Genomic DNA, 12,986 nt, shown 5'->3' with positions numbered 1-12,986 from the left:
AAGGCCGTGTGCAGGCTAGCCTTGCATTATTGCTGCTGTCTCTTTCTAAGATGACCCTCTTCCCACTGTGTGCTGCCTGTGTCCATGAGCACACTCGCCCCTTCCTTAAATCATGCTCTCTGGAGCTGGTGTGCCTCGCTCAGATAACTGCTGCATTTGCATGGGATGCCTTTCCTCATCCTCATCCTCTGTGCTCGGTAACTTCTGCTTGCCATTTCAGATTACCTCATGATCCTCTGTGGAGCCCCAGTGCTCTCTGCTATTATATTCCAGAGCATTCTGTTTAGCTATGTAATTACACTGATCACTCATCTGTCTGTCAACCAGTAATATCCAGTCTAGCTATCTATATAAAGTAACATAGTTTTGTTTTGGGTTTTTAAAAAAGATTTATTTATGTATTTATTTTTAGGTATATGAGTGCTCTATTTGCATGTATGCCTGAATGCCAGAAATGAACATCAGATCCCAGTATAGATGGTTGTGAGCCACCGTGTGGTTACTGGGAATTGAACTCAGGACTTCTGGAAGAGCAGACTGTTCCTAACCACTGAGCCATCTCTTGAGCCTTTAACTTAGTTTTTTATGTTCAGTTTGACATTATACTAGGCCTTGTCCTCAGGGTCAGTGGGTATGGTACGAGGCATCTTCCCTAGGTTCAGGTAGGTATCCTACTAGGCCTGTTCCTCAGGCTCCGGGCAGTAGACCTCTTCTCCAGGTCCAGTTAGATATCCTACTATGCCTCTTCATGTGCAGCAAAGCTTGCAGCATTGCATGGCTGCTCAAGTAAGCATTCAGCCTGAAATAAACAATTGTAAGGACAACTTAGTGCTAGTTTTAGTAACATTAAGTTTTATACAGTGGTCATAATTTGTCAGTATACCTTTAAAGTTCACAGTATGTCAAAATGACAGCATGCCATGTGAGAATTGCAGGTGGCAGTGATTTCTAGTGGAAAAGAATTGAGAACTGAAAGAATAAGTAATCAGAAAAGGATTCTAGAGAAATCTATCTGCCTCTTGTTTTCATCCACCCTGTACACCTGCATTTAGAGATAAACTGCTGTAACCCCAAAGGCTTCATTTTTAGACCATGGGACCATAGGCAGCCCTTTTCATCTTACTTCCTGCTTCTACTTCATTCTCTAAATAGTCTTTATGCTTCCCCAGGGAATTCCTTTTGTGTTGAATCAAGATCATGACTACTGTAAATTATGGGTGTAGCTTTTTAAAATAATACATGTATTCAAAATGATATCAATAAGCCAAATTTCAAATCAAAGCACATGATTAATGAGTTTAAATTATTCTACTTATCACAGCATTGTCTGTGTGTCTGTTTGCCTGCTTGTGTTGTGGCAAGGCTAATAGTGTATGTGACTATTGAAAGAGAACAGCTCCTATTTCATTTGAAGTATTTGCCCACTGATAATATCAGTCTGCCACATTGGGGTGGATTTTCTACCTCAGTTATCTGAATTTAAATTTCAGTTATATATACTAATGTGAGTTTCTATTCATACATGTTAGTTTTCTGTTATGGTAATAAATACCCAAGCTAAGTCAACTTAAAAAGCAGAACAGGTTATTTGGCCCTTGGTTTCAGAGGTTTCAGTGTGTGGTCCCTGCGCTCAGTTGCTTTGGACTTGTCCACATAGTACATCATCAGGAACTGTTGTGTGGAGGAGTCTTCTTATCTCACAGGTGCTGGGGAGCGAACGTGAGGGGCACAGGAGGGGCTAGGACCCCAGTATCCTCTTCAAAAATATGACTCCATGCTCTGACTTCGGCTACTAGGTCCTGCCTCATAAATGTTCCACCACCTCCCAAGGGACCCAGGCCTTCAGCATATAAGTCTTTGGGAAGCATTTGAATATAAACCACAGCAATTTATATAATGTAATTATCGGGTTTTTAAAAGCAGGTAAAACACTACTTTTGTTTAGTTAGTTTATAAATATGGACTTTCATACTTATCAAAATTATTTTGAAATTGTTCACTATGTCCAGGATGCCAGGCCTAGAGTACTTAAGGACATCAATGTTTGGATGTGTTTCTAGGCCTTAGGTTTTTGCTGTATGTGTGACTCTATAAGGCCAGTCTTGCTTGCTTTCTAGCTACATGTAGCATACATGCATGCCTTTTTCATTTCATCTGTTTCACTTTGTTGTTGGTGTTGGTTTTGGTTTGTTTTTCAGCATGCTGGAGCAAGATTCCAGAAGAGTGAAACCTAGTGTGAGCCCTGCCAATCAAAGGAGGCATCTCTTAGAATTTTCAGCGAAAGAAGTTAAAGACACATCAGACGGTGACAACCAGAAAGACAGTTACAGGTGGGACCGCCTGCTGGCCATATTGATTTAATGAACTGGAGCAGTCTCTTATCTCATGTCACTTTACATGTAAATTGGTCACATGGCCTTTGGCTTATGGAGCAAGTGAAGTGGTAATGCTGTTATTTTATTTTTATGACCAATTTTAAGAATAAGTTTATTTTGAAACAGTTCCCAGTTTAGGAATTTTTTCATTGATTCATTTATTTACTTTACATCACAGCACCCCCCCCCCCCTTCTCCCAGCCCCATCCTCATTTGCTGAGGTGTGATTATATAATCAGTTTGTTTGTATTGACATATACATATATTGAAATACATCTACTGTCTTCGTTTTTTTTTTTTTTTCACTGTTATTATGGCTTAGCACATTTATCTAATATTTATGTCTATGGACAGATATGGCAGAATGATACAGTTGAACCTATTTGTGGTCATGAAGTTAAATTATCTATTATATGTTGTTTTCTGATTTCCTTCCTTTTACTAATTTGACAGATACCTTGGTAAATTTTCATTTTGCTTAGTAATAAAGCAAAAGATGTACATGAAAACACAGTTCCTTTAGTCTGTTAATTAGAAGAAGGTACAGTAAATAATTTTGGAACTGTATCCTTTTGGGTAAACATTGCCCTGTGTGTTTTTAGATTCTTATCAGAGGCAAATACAACCAGACTCTTGAGCAGTAGGCAAGGAGCTCATAGTACAGTGCCGATTGCACTGGGATGAAGTGCCTGAGATTGCTAAAGACCTGGTTGCCCTAACTGTCTGCAGCGGTACAACAAAGGCCATAGAGGAATCCGCCTTCCTGGGCTTTTATTAATGATGTTGAGTTAGGAGCCAAGGATCCTATGTAATGCAGAACAGCAGGGATGGAGGCCCTGGTGGCAGCACAGCAGGGATGGAGGCCCTGGTGGCAGCACAGCAGGGATGGAGGCCATGGTGGCAGCACAGCAGGGATGGAGACCCTGGTGACAGCACAGCAGGGATGGAGGCCATGGTGGCAGCACAGCAGGGATGGAGGCCATGGTGGCAGCACAGCAGGGATGGAGGCCATGGTGGCAGCACAGCAGGGATGGAGGCCATGGTGGTAGAGAACACGACCTGCTCTTTTCTGCTAATCTGTTGTTTACATGTTGGAATTTGTCACATTTTTGAAATGTTGACATGCAGATAACATGTCTCTAAAATTGATAGTATATTAGTTTTCTTATTTTTCCAAAATGTGCTCATATTCTATAATTTTGAGTTCTATGGTTTTCCACAGGCGTTCTTTCAAAATTTTTAGTTTTAGTTTAATAGTCTTTGGGTTTAAGTACAATTAATTGCTAAGAAGAAGGAAAATTGTTGATTTGGTACTTGAAGACACACTTGTTTTAGATAACTTTTACAGGACTGTTGTTCACTCTAACATAATTATAGTAAGCAGAAGCCCTCATGTATTTGCTCACATAGGCATGCGATAGAGTGCTGACCCCTGTGAAGTATAGTGGACGCTCACACATGCGCACTCACTGTAGAGGTCTGGCCGACTCTCAGGGGGAAATCTATCACCTTGAAAGTGTACTGGACCAGGCAGTGGTGACGCACGCCTTTAATCCCAGCACTTGGGAGGCAGAGGCAGGCGGATTTCTGAGTTTGAGGCCAGCCTGGTCTACAGAGTGAGTTCCAGGACAGCCAGGGCNGGATTTCTGAGTTTGAGGCCAGCCTGGTCTACAGAGTGAGTTCCAGGACAGCCAGGGCTACACAGAGAAACCCTGTCTTGAAAAACAAAAAACAAACAAACAAAAAAACAAAAAAAAAAAAAAAAAACAAAAAAAAAAAAAAAAAGAAAGAAAGAAAAGAGTACTTGAAAGATGTAACCCATCTCTGTGTCCCCTACCCAGGGTCGCTACTGGAAAAGAGATTATAGAGTCTTAGGTCTCTTGAAGTACTACAGAGATTACTGGAAAACGAGTTAGGAGATGTAGGCAAATAGTAGCTCATTAGTTTGAGGTTCTTGCCATCATCATCGTTGTCATCATCATCATCATCATCATCATCATCATTATTGGTATTATTAGTAGTATTTTTTAATACAAAATACTAAAAAATATTTGTGAAACGTTTGAAAACATCAAGTATGGATTTGTTCTGAATTTTAGAGTTTATATGTGCTGTCAGGACACCTATATATTTTTTTCCTTTGAAAAAAATTAAATTAAAAATTTAAATTGCTACTATTTTAAAAGTATTTAAATATTTTCATTGACACAGTGATTCTGCATATTTATTGACTATACTGTGTCTGTCATTTTGATGTTAATAATGTATAATGATTGGACCAGAGTAGTGTATCCATCATCTGAGACAGATATTCATTCATTCTTTGTGTTGAGAACATTCAAATTCTTTTACTAGATGTGTTGAAATACTCAGTGCACTGTGGTCAACCAGAGTTTGCCATGCTTCAGAACACTTACAGCCACCCTCTTCTCCAGTCACTCTGGCACCCAGCATGGACTCTCAGTCCACACCCCTCACTCTCTCTCCCAAACCATTTTACCTCTGATATGCATGATTGTATAAAAACCAGAACAACCCTCCTGGCTCCTCCTCTTCCCCCCAAAAGTACCCCTGTGATGGCAGGGTTTTAGCTTGCACATCTAACAGAAAATATGGTACTTTTTGTCTGTGCGCCTTGTTTTCCATAATTCATCGTCCTGTAAGTCTGTCCATGTCAGGGGAAACAGCAGAATTTCAGTGTCTGTTTCTTTATTCATCATCAGTGGACAGTTAGGTAAATCTCCATGTCTTGACTGTTGTGACTGGTACTGCAGTAAACGTGGGCATGCAGATAGATGTCTTTTGACTGAATTTTGATTCCTTTTCAATGAAGTAGTTGTGTTATTTAGCTGAGGAACTTGTATTACTGGAAATAGAAATCTTTGTCTTGCTCCTGAGCTAAAAGGAAAACATTTTGGCTTTTTTCATTCAGTATGATGTTGTCTATCAGCTGTCGTATATGAGGTTTTTTTTTTTTTTTTTTGACAGGGNGTCTCTGTATAGCCCTGGCTGTCCTGGAACTCACTTTGTAGACCAGGCTGGCCTCGAACTCAGAAATCCACCTGCCTCTGCCTCCCAAGTGCTGGGATTAAAAGCGTGTGCCACCACGTCCGGCCATATGTGAGTTTTACAGTGTTAAATAACTTTCTTTAATACCTAATTTTCTTTTCTTTTCCTTTTTTATCTTTAAGATATGATGTTGAGTTTTATTAAATGCTTTTTCTTTATCTTTTGAGACAATCATAAAGTTTTTCCTTTCTATTCTGTGGACACCGTGTGTTACACTTACTGATTTATATACGTTGAGCCATCCTTGCATTTCTGTAATAAATCCTGCTTGATCATGATGTATCGCCTTGTTCGTATGTTGGCTTTGAGTTGCTAGTACTTTGTCGAGAATTTCAGTAGCTATGATCATCAGAGATTTGGGTCTGTGGATTCCTCTTTTGGTTGTGTTCTTGTCTGGTCTTGATGTCAGAACAACTTTGGAAGGGCTTCCTCTCTCTCACTTCATCGTGCTAGTTTTAGAAAAGTTTGTGTTTTGAGTCTCGTTAAGGTGCCAGGCTAGGCCTCAGCTTACCCATGTTCCTATCTCAGTTTTTGGGACAGCAGGCAGGCTATCATGTGCTATCACACCTGGCTCACACTGGCTCTTCTTTGCAGTTGGGTAAAATTCAGCAGTGGAACTGTCTAGCCTGGGCTTATGTTTTTTTTCCGGGGGTGGGGGGGGTGCAGACTTTCTAACAAATTCAGTTTTCTTACTTGCTATGGGCCTGTTCAAGTTTTCTATATCATCTGTATTTTTTGTTTGTTTGTTTGTTTGTTTGTTTTTTATCATCTGTATTTTTAAATGCCTCATTTTGTTTCAGTTTAGGAGAGTTATAGTTTAAATAATGGAAGGATAGATTATAATCCTATTGTTTAACCATATATTTGTTTGTTATTAGCAAATTACCACTAGCAAGTTGCAGTTGCACAGATTTTTTTCAGTTTTCTGTATATATACATATCTGTATTTGTAATAGTATAACTTATCAGCCAAACTGGGACACTTTTATGAAAGAATAGTAGTATAGTGAGAGCTGGTATTAATTTTTACCTCAGGACATAGGACATCAGGCTCAAATCACAGTTGTCTTCTAGTAAACGGGAAAGGGTGGTTTCCGCTTGAGGCATCGGCCACAGTGTGTCTTTAGGAATTCTCATCAACTCTTGCTTCCAGCATTGTGCTTTCCTGTAGTGATTTATTTGCTGAAATTTCTTTTATCTGTATAGAACGGCTTGCAGAGAGCCTGGATCTCTGACTGTCTTTAGGTTAGTAGGGTCTGATTGTCTCCAGATTGCATACTCGCTTAGACTCTCCCCTTCCTTTCTCTCTTTAACCCTGTCCTGTCTACCTTTGCATTTCTCCTACTTGATAGTTTTCTTCTCTGTATTTCTAGCTGTTAGAACAAAGCTAACCAGCACAGGTATGCAGAAATTATTGCTAGAGAAGATGGCCTAGTCGGCCATCACTGGGAAGAGAGGCCCCTAGGTCTTGCAAACTTTATATGCCTCAGTATGGGAGAATGCCAGGTCCAAGAAGTGGGAGTGGGTAGGTAGGGGAGCAGGGTCAGGGGGTGGGGGGAGGGTATAGGGAACTTTGGGAATAGCATTTGAAATGTATATCATGAAAATATCTAATAAAAAATAAATTAAAAAAAGAAATCATTGCTAGAGATTAATCATATAGAAAGAAAATTACAGGTCAAAAATATAGTTTTGAAAGCAATTTTGGATTTTCCTCATGGAATTCCTGGTATTGTTAAGTATGCAGGTGTGATTTTCAAATGACCTGTGTGTGTGTCTGTGTGTGTTCCATATAACTTTAGCTTCCACTTCTTTTCTCTCATGTGTGCCATACTCAGAAATCATTACTTTTATTCTGAAATTAGTTGTGTGTTGAGGGTGACTTGGGGGGCATGTGTTCATTGTGGCAAATCTTGGCTAAGTGAGTCACTCCCTAAAAGACTTTTCCTTCTGCATTGTTATAATTTTTAGCCTGCCTGCATTCCTTCTTTCCCTCCTTCCTTCTTTCCTTCCTTCCTTTTTTGACTGGCTGCTGTACGTAGTATTAGGAATTCCGTGCAGGGCTTTGTATAGGCAAGTACTTTACCACTGTGGTATTTCCTTGCCCCTGGTTAATTGAGACAAACTCTTGCTCTGTAGCACATGCTGGCTTTGAACTTGTGGTCTCCTGCCTTCGCCTCCTGTGTGCAAGCTTATCCCACCCACTCAGTCTTCCTTCTTCCTTTCTGATTTTCCTTGTAAGCTTCTCCTTTGTCCAGATCTCAAGCTTTAAAGCTGGGAACTCTGGTTATGTCCTGCTAAAGTGGCTCATCTGTACCACAGCCTCCATATGCGTACACACGGGCGATTCTCATTTCCGTTCACAGGTCGGACTTCTCATACACATGCTCACACATCCAAGTCATCTCTGACTTTTTTCCTTTCTGTATTTAACTAATATTTGGTTTTGGTACAATTTTAAGGCTTAAGGATAAGTTGAGGTATCTCACTTCTCACTTAGTAACTTCCCTTTTATTCAGCAAGTCCTAATTATGAGCCGGACTCTGTCTTCCTGACTTCCTCTTCTGTCTGTCCCACGTGCTTCAGCAGCCTTCCTTCTGAGTCTGCTTTCTTCTCATTTGCTTTTGTCTCGTATACTCTTCATACTCTTCCCCTAGTTTCTGTGCAGCTGGTTTCCTCTTGTCATTTAGCCTTGAGGTCTATGATCCTTTCCCTAGTTTTATCTGAAGTAGATCCTGCATACTTTGCTGTTTGAGTCCTGTGCTGCTTTTACAGTTAATATGGTTTTGCTGTATTTTATGCATTTGTTCTCTTGGGTTTGCTCTGCCTTTCCTGTTAGCTCTTTGAGAATAGACTGTTGCTCTCTCTTTGATTACCCAGCACATAGGTGCTGTTCCACAAATATTGAATGAATAAGTGAAAAGCATGAAACCTACCATGTTCAATTGTATAGATTTTTTTTTTGTATTTTAGCATATCCAATTTGTAAATTCATAGCATCTTATAAAAAAATACAGAAGAGATCTAAGATTTCTTAGTGAGCTAGATTAAGATACAGACTGAAGGATGTACGCAGTAGTAAATGGGCCTGGTTCCTATTCTGATTTTCAACTCGTACTCTAGATAGGAATCATGTGACATAAAACAGTAGCGTAGGGACAGACGTGTACGTTTTAAGTTAGTGAGTAACTAGTCATTGTCATTTAGTGTTTTGTTAGTGATTCAAGGTCATCCATGGTTTTAAAATTTTTGTCCAGTTTTTCCACTTTGTCATTTTTCTCCTGCCAAACATTTTATGTCTCCCTCTACCCTCACTTCACACAAACTGGCTTGGAGAGGCCGTGAGTTTGTTGACACAGAATGGCAAATGACCACAAGCCTGTAGCCTTGTCATATAACAATCATGTCTTTTCCTGTCGACTGCTCACTCTTTCCATTATTTCTCCTCCACTCCAGCAATAGGGAAGTTTATTGAATTCACACACAGCATGTGCTGCCCAGTAAATAGTAGCTAAGCAAATGTGAATTACTCTGCCAGCTCTTAGAAACTGAGAGAATGACAGTCCACCATATGGTTTATATTTAATTCTTTCTGTTATGTTCACTTCAATCTTACAACATGTTTAATTTGGCATATGTTTATTTTAATGAAAACTGACAGTAGTAAGCTTTATAAAACTTATGATACAAGGACATGAGTTTTGTCTGTCTTTGTTTCAGCTATGATCACTCTGTGTCCAATGACAAAGCTTTAATGGTGCTAAGTGAAGAGCCATTGCTTTATATCCCTCCGCCTCCATGTCAGCCCCTGATTAACACCACAGAGTCTCTCAGGTAACGGGTGTGGGTTGGTGCAGAAACTACTGAGTGGCCTCCCATGGCAAACTTCAAACTTAGCAAAGCATTTCTTCAGCTTTAGTAAGAGACCAAGAAAATCTGACTTGCGTTGGATAACTGCAAGCCAGGATAACAATTGTCCAGGTAGCGATGGTGATGGGTCCATTCATTGTGATGGTCGCCTGCTTACGTGGGTCTTGTTTGAATGAAAGGATGAAGTGAATGTTAAAATTCAGGGTAAGGCTAGACTTGTGGACTTAATATTCTCAGCAGACAGTATCCTTTTTTCTTTTTTTTTCAAATTAGGAAGGTGATATCTGACTATGTTATTCTGGACATATATTCCATTATTTCTCTGAATTTTGAGCTTATGATTGAGGAGGTTACCTTATAACAATCCATGTCTTATTCAAAATTTTAAAAAAACAGTATTAAATGTCTTAGTTTTCTTTTGTTTCAAATTAAATCAAAAAGCATTGTAATGTAGTCAGATATGTTGGGCTGCTCTTTGGGTCCTATAGAACAATTAAATTAATTTTCAACAAAAGAATAAGCCAGTTAACTACTATCAAATATATTTGATTACTTTGTTTTATAGGTTGAACCATGAACTTCGAGGCTGGGTTCATAGACATGAAGTGGAAAGGACCAAATCTAGAAGAATGACAAATAGCCAACAGAAAGCCCGCATTCTCCAGGTTTGTTCTGCTTGTGTCTGAAGAAATGACAGTCCAGGCGCTGGGGATCCCCTCCCAGGGGACTTGCTTTCTTCCCTGGGAGATTTGGGAACTTCAGCCTCATTTACTTCTCACTATGGCTGCTTCTGATGCCACAGCCATTGCTGCTGCTTCCTGTACTTCCGTTCCCTGTCTCTCTTCTCTCTCTCTAGCAGGGTAATGTATCAAAGTCATTAACTCTGGCTGTTAGAACAGCCTCAGCGGCTTTGTAGCTGGATGAGATAGAAATTTATCTCTTACTTCTTCATAGCTCTTAGTTCTTCATAGCTCTAGGCTTTAGGAGGAATCACAATGAAATAGCTTCCAGGCCAGGGAATGTAAATGAAAATGTTGAAGACCCAGGACAGATCAGTTTGCATATTTACAGAAGCTCAAGAAGTTGAGTAAAGCTGGGGGTTGCTGTGACTGAGGGGAGAGTGGTAGGAGGTCAGATCTGAGAGGCTGGAGAGGAGAGAGCTTAGTGAACGCTAGGGCTCTGGTCTGAACTTCAGATTTCATTTTAGGCATGAAGGACACCACTATTTGGTGAGGGAAATGACTTCAATCAATTGAAGAAGTCCAGTAGACAACCATGTATCCATGTCTGGACTGTAGGAGAGAAATTGAGGCTAAATATTTAATTTTGGGTGCTACTTCCCAATGTGAAACTGAAGAGGAGAGAGAGTGTGATAAACTAGTGCAAGGCATTGCACATGTGTGGGCTACAAAGGCCTCCCTTGGTGTCTAGACAGCAAGATGGAGGACAAGAAAGGGCAGTGTGGCTCCCAGCCAAGCCAACAGGCTATGGGACAGTGAAGACAGTTACTATTAAATCTTACCATTCGAGCTCCCTGGAGACCCTAGAGCTTCTTTTACTGTGTCTGTGATGACAAAAGCCCAGGGAAGGGAAAGTGGGATGGTAACATAGAAAAGTGGCAGTAATTGCTGCAGAGAATTCTCCAGGAATGGGGATAGAGAATAAGAATCAAGAAGGAGATTTGGTTTTGGGATGGAAAAAATTTCATCTGCTTTCCCTGCTTGCCATAGGTGCTAATAGAAACAGCTTGCTGGTACTATGGTGGTACTCACGTGGTGGCACTTGGCTTATATCCTAGCTCTTGAAGGGCAGGAGAGAGAGGCAGGCAGTATTCATGAGTTTGAGGCCAGCCTAGTCTACACAAGTTCTAAGCCAGCCAGGGCAACGTAGTAGTGAGACCCTGTCTTAAAAAGAAAGAAAGGGAAGCAGAGTTGAGGGAAGGATGTGGCAGTGATTTGCATCTGAATTTTAGGCCATCTTGGGCTACATAGTGAATTCCCGGCCAGTTTGGGTTGGAGAACTAGAGTGAGACTCTGCATCAGGTTGGGGTAAGTGGTGGAGAAAGAGGTGGGGGAAGGGAGAGAGAGAGACAGAGAGAGGGAGAGGAAGAGAGAGAATGAATGAGAATGAGTATGTCTGGGTGAGCAAGCTTAACTGTTTATTTAGAAACAGTACATAATATGTTTAAAAGCATAGTTGAGCTCATGTTCTGCCTTCTGAGGGTCTGTGTCTGTGATTACCCAGAATGGGCTTTTCTAGGCCTGTCCAACCCCTTCTTTGCCTTTTGTGGCAGCTTTTTGGTTGTTAGTACTCCTTGAGGCTATAGTCAGTCACAGCCTGGGCTGTGAGGACCTGACAGGTCCAAAGGTCTTCCTGGCATTATGCATGTATATCAGCTCCCTCCTCAGCCAGAGGGAAAGGAGACACTGCTTCGTATTTGGAGCAAGTTTATCTCGCTGGCAGAGTCTAAATGATTGTAACTCCAGTGACAGAAGGTTCGACTCACATGGTTTTCAGCTTCCATTCTTTGCGGTATAGAGGAAGAGCATGGGAGTCAGGAATAGGTCACTGTCAGTAGATTATCTCACTAAGCTAATTTATGAAAATCAGATGATAATTCTTGGCCTAAATGGAGGGTTTTGTCTTGTCTTTATAATTTGTCACACTATTCTTTCCTGTTTTTCATAACTGTGAAAGGGTTTTTCTCTAATCCTGAAAGAATTCTAATGTAAGGGAAGTAATGCTGTCCTAATTTTAGCCCATTATTTATAGATTTGTAGTTTAGACTACAGCCCCTTTCTCTGCTATTTTGGGTACCTTTCTCTCTATTGGACACTTAGATAATCGTTCAGAAGTCTAGGAATCTTAGCTATTACCGAAAAAGGGACGACATGGAAGAGTCTGTATTTGTCTGAGTAAAGGAGGTTCTGGGCTAGCTAGGAGAGCAGTCATCTGATGTTACATGATTTTAGTCATGTGATGTTAGCTGGAAAGCATGCAAGAATTCCTGTGCTCTCTGTCTTTGTGTTGGAAGCCGGCACCTGCTCTGCAGCTCCCCGCCCCCATTTCAACATTCTTCCCTCGTATTTATTTTAGATATAAAAAAAGTTGTCAGTCTTACAAAGTATTCTGTAAGCTTGGTAAACTGACATTTCTTTGAAATTTCTATTGCTTTATTAGAGTATCATGTCTTTGATTTGACTTGTTCCCTTTTATAGTCTTACCCTTTTTAGACTGGAGCTATTAGGAAAGATCAAGGCTGAGTGAAAAATGCCTTCTAAGATTAAGGCAAAGCAAAGGCACTGTAGGTAGACCACACTTGAAAGGACTGAACAATAAGAAATTCTAGTTAGGCATGGTAGTGTACTTCTCCAGGTCTCATACTCAGGAGGCCAAAATAGGAGAATCATTTGCTTGAGACCGTCCTGGGCCATATGACAAGACTCTTTTTTTTTTTTTTTTTAAGATTTATTTATTATTATACATAAGTACACTGTAGCTGACTTCAGACGCACCAGAAGAGGGCATCAGATATCATTACGGGTGTTTGTGAGCCACCATGTGGTTGCTGGGATTTGAACTCAGGACCTTTGGAAGAGCAGTCAGTGCTCTTACCTGCTGAGCCATCTCACCAGCCCAAGACTCTCTTATAAAGGGGAAAAATTCCAAAGC

The 12,986-nt window shown here is 40.5% G+C and overlaps 1 protein-coding gene across 4 annotated transcripts in view; it reads left to right on the top strand.

The window, feature by feature from the left end:
• The window catches only part of Atf6 (activating transcription factor 6), a 169,892-nt gene that overhangs the window by 62,791 nt on the left and 94,115 nt on the right, over positions 1-12,986 (top strand). For all 4 annotated transcript variants that reach the window (XM_029474736.1, XM_021159362.2, XM_029474735.1 and 1 more), the window contains 3 exons: positions 2,199-2,330; positions 9,165-9,278; positions 9,880-9,979. In XM_029474736.1, coding sequence (XP_029330596.1) covers positions 2,199-2,330; positions 9,165-9,278; positions 9,880-9,979 — 346 coding nt within the window. The remainder of the gene's footprint in view (positions 1-2,198; positions 2,331-9,164; positions 9,279-9,879; positions 9,980-12,986) is intronic.

Source organism: Mus caroli, chromosome 1, assembly GCF_900094665.2.
Source record: "Mus caroli chromosome 1, CAROLI_EIJ_v1.1, whole genome shotgun sequence".
NCBI lineage: Eukaryota > Metazoa > Chordata > Mammalia > Rodentia > Muridae > Mus > Mus caroli.
The sequence above is the reverse complement of the archived record's forward strand: the minus strand, read 5'-3'. Positions and strand labels throughout refer to the sequence as shown.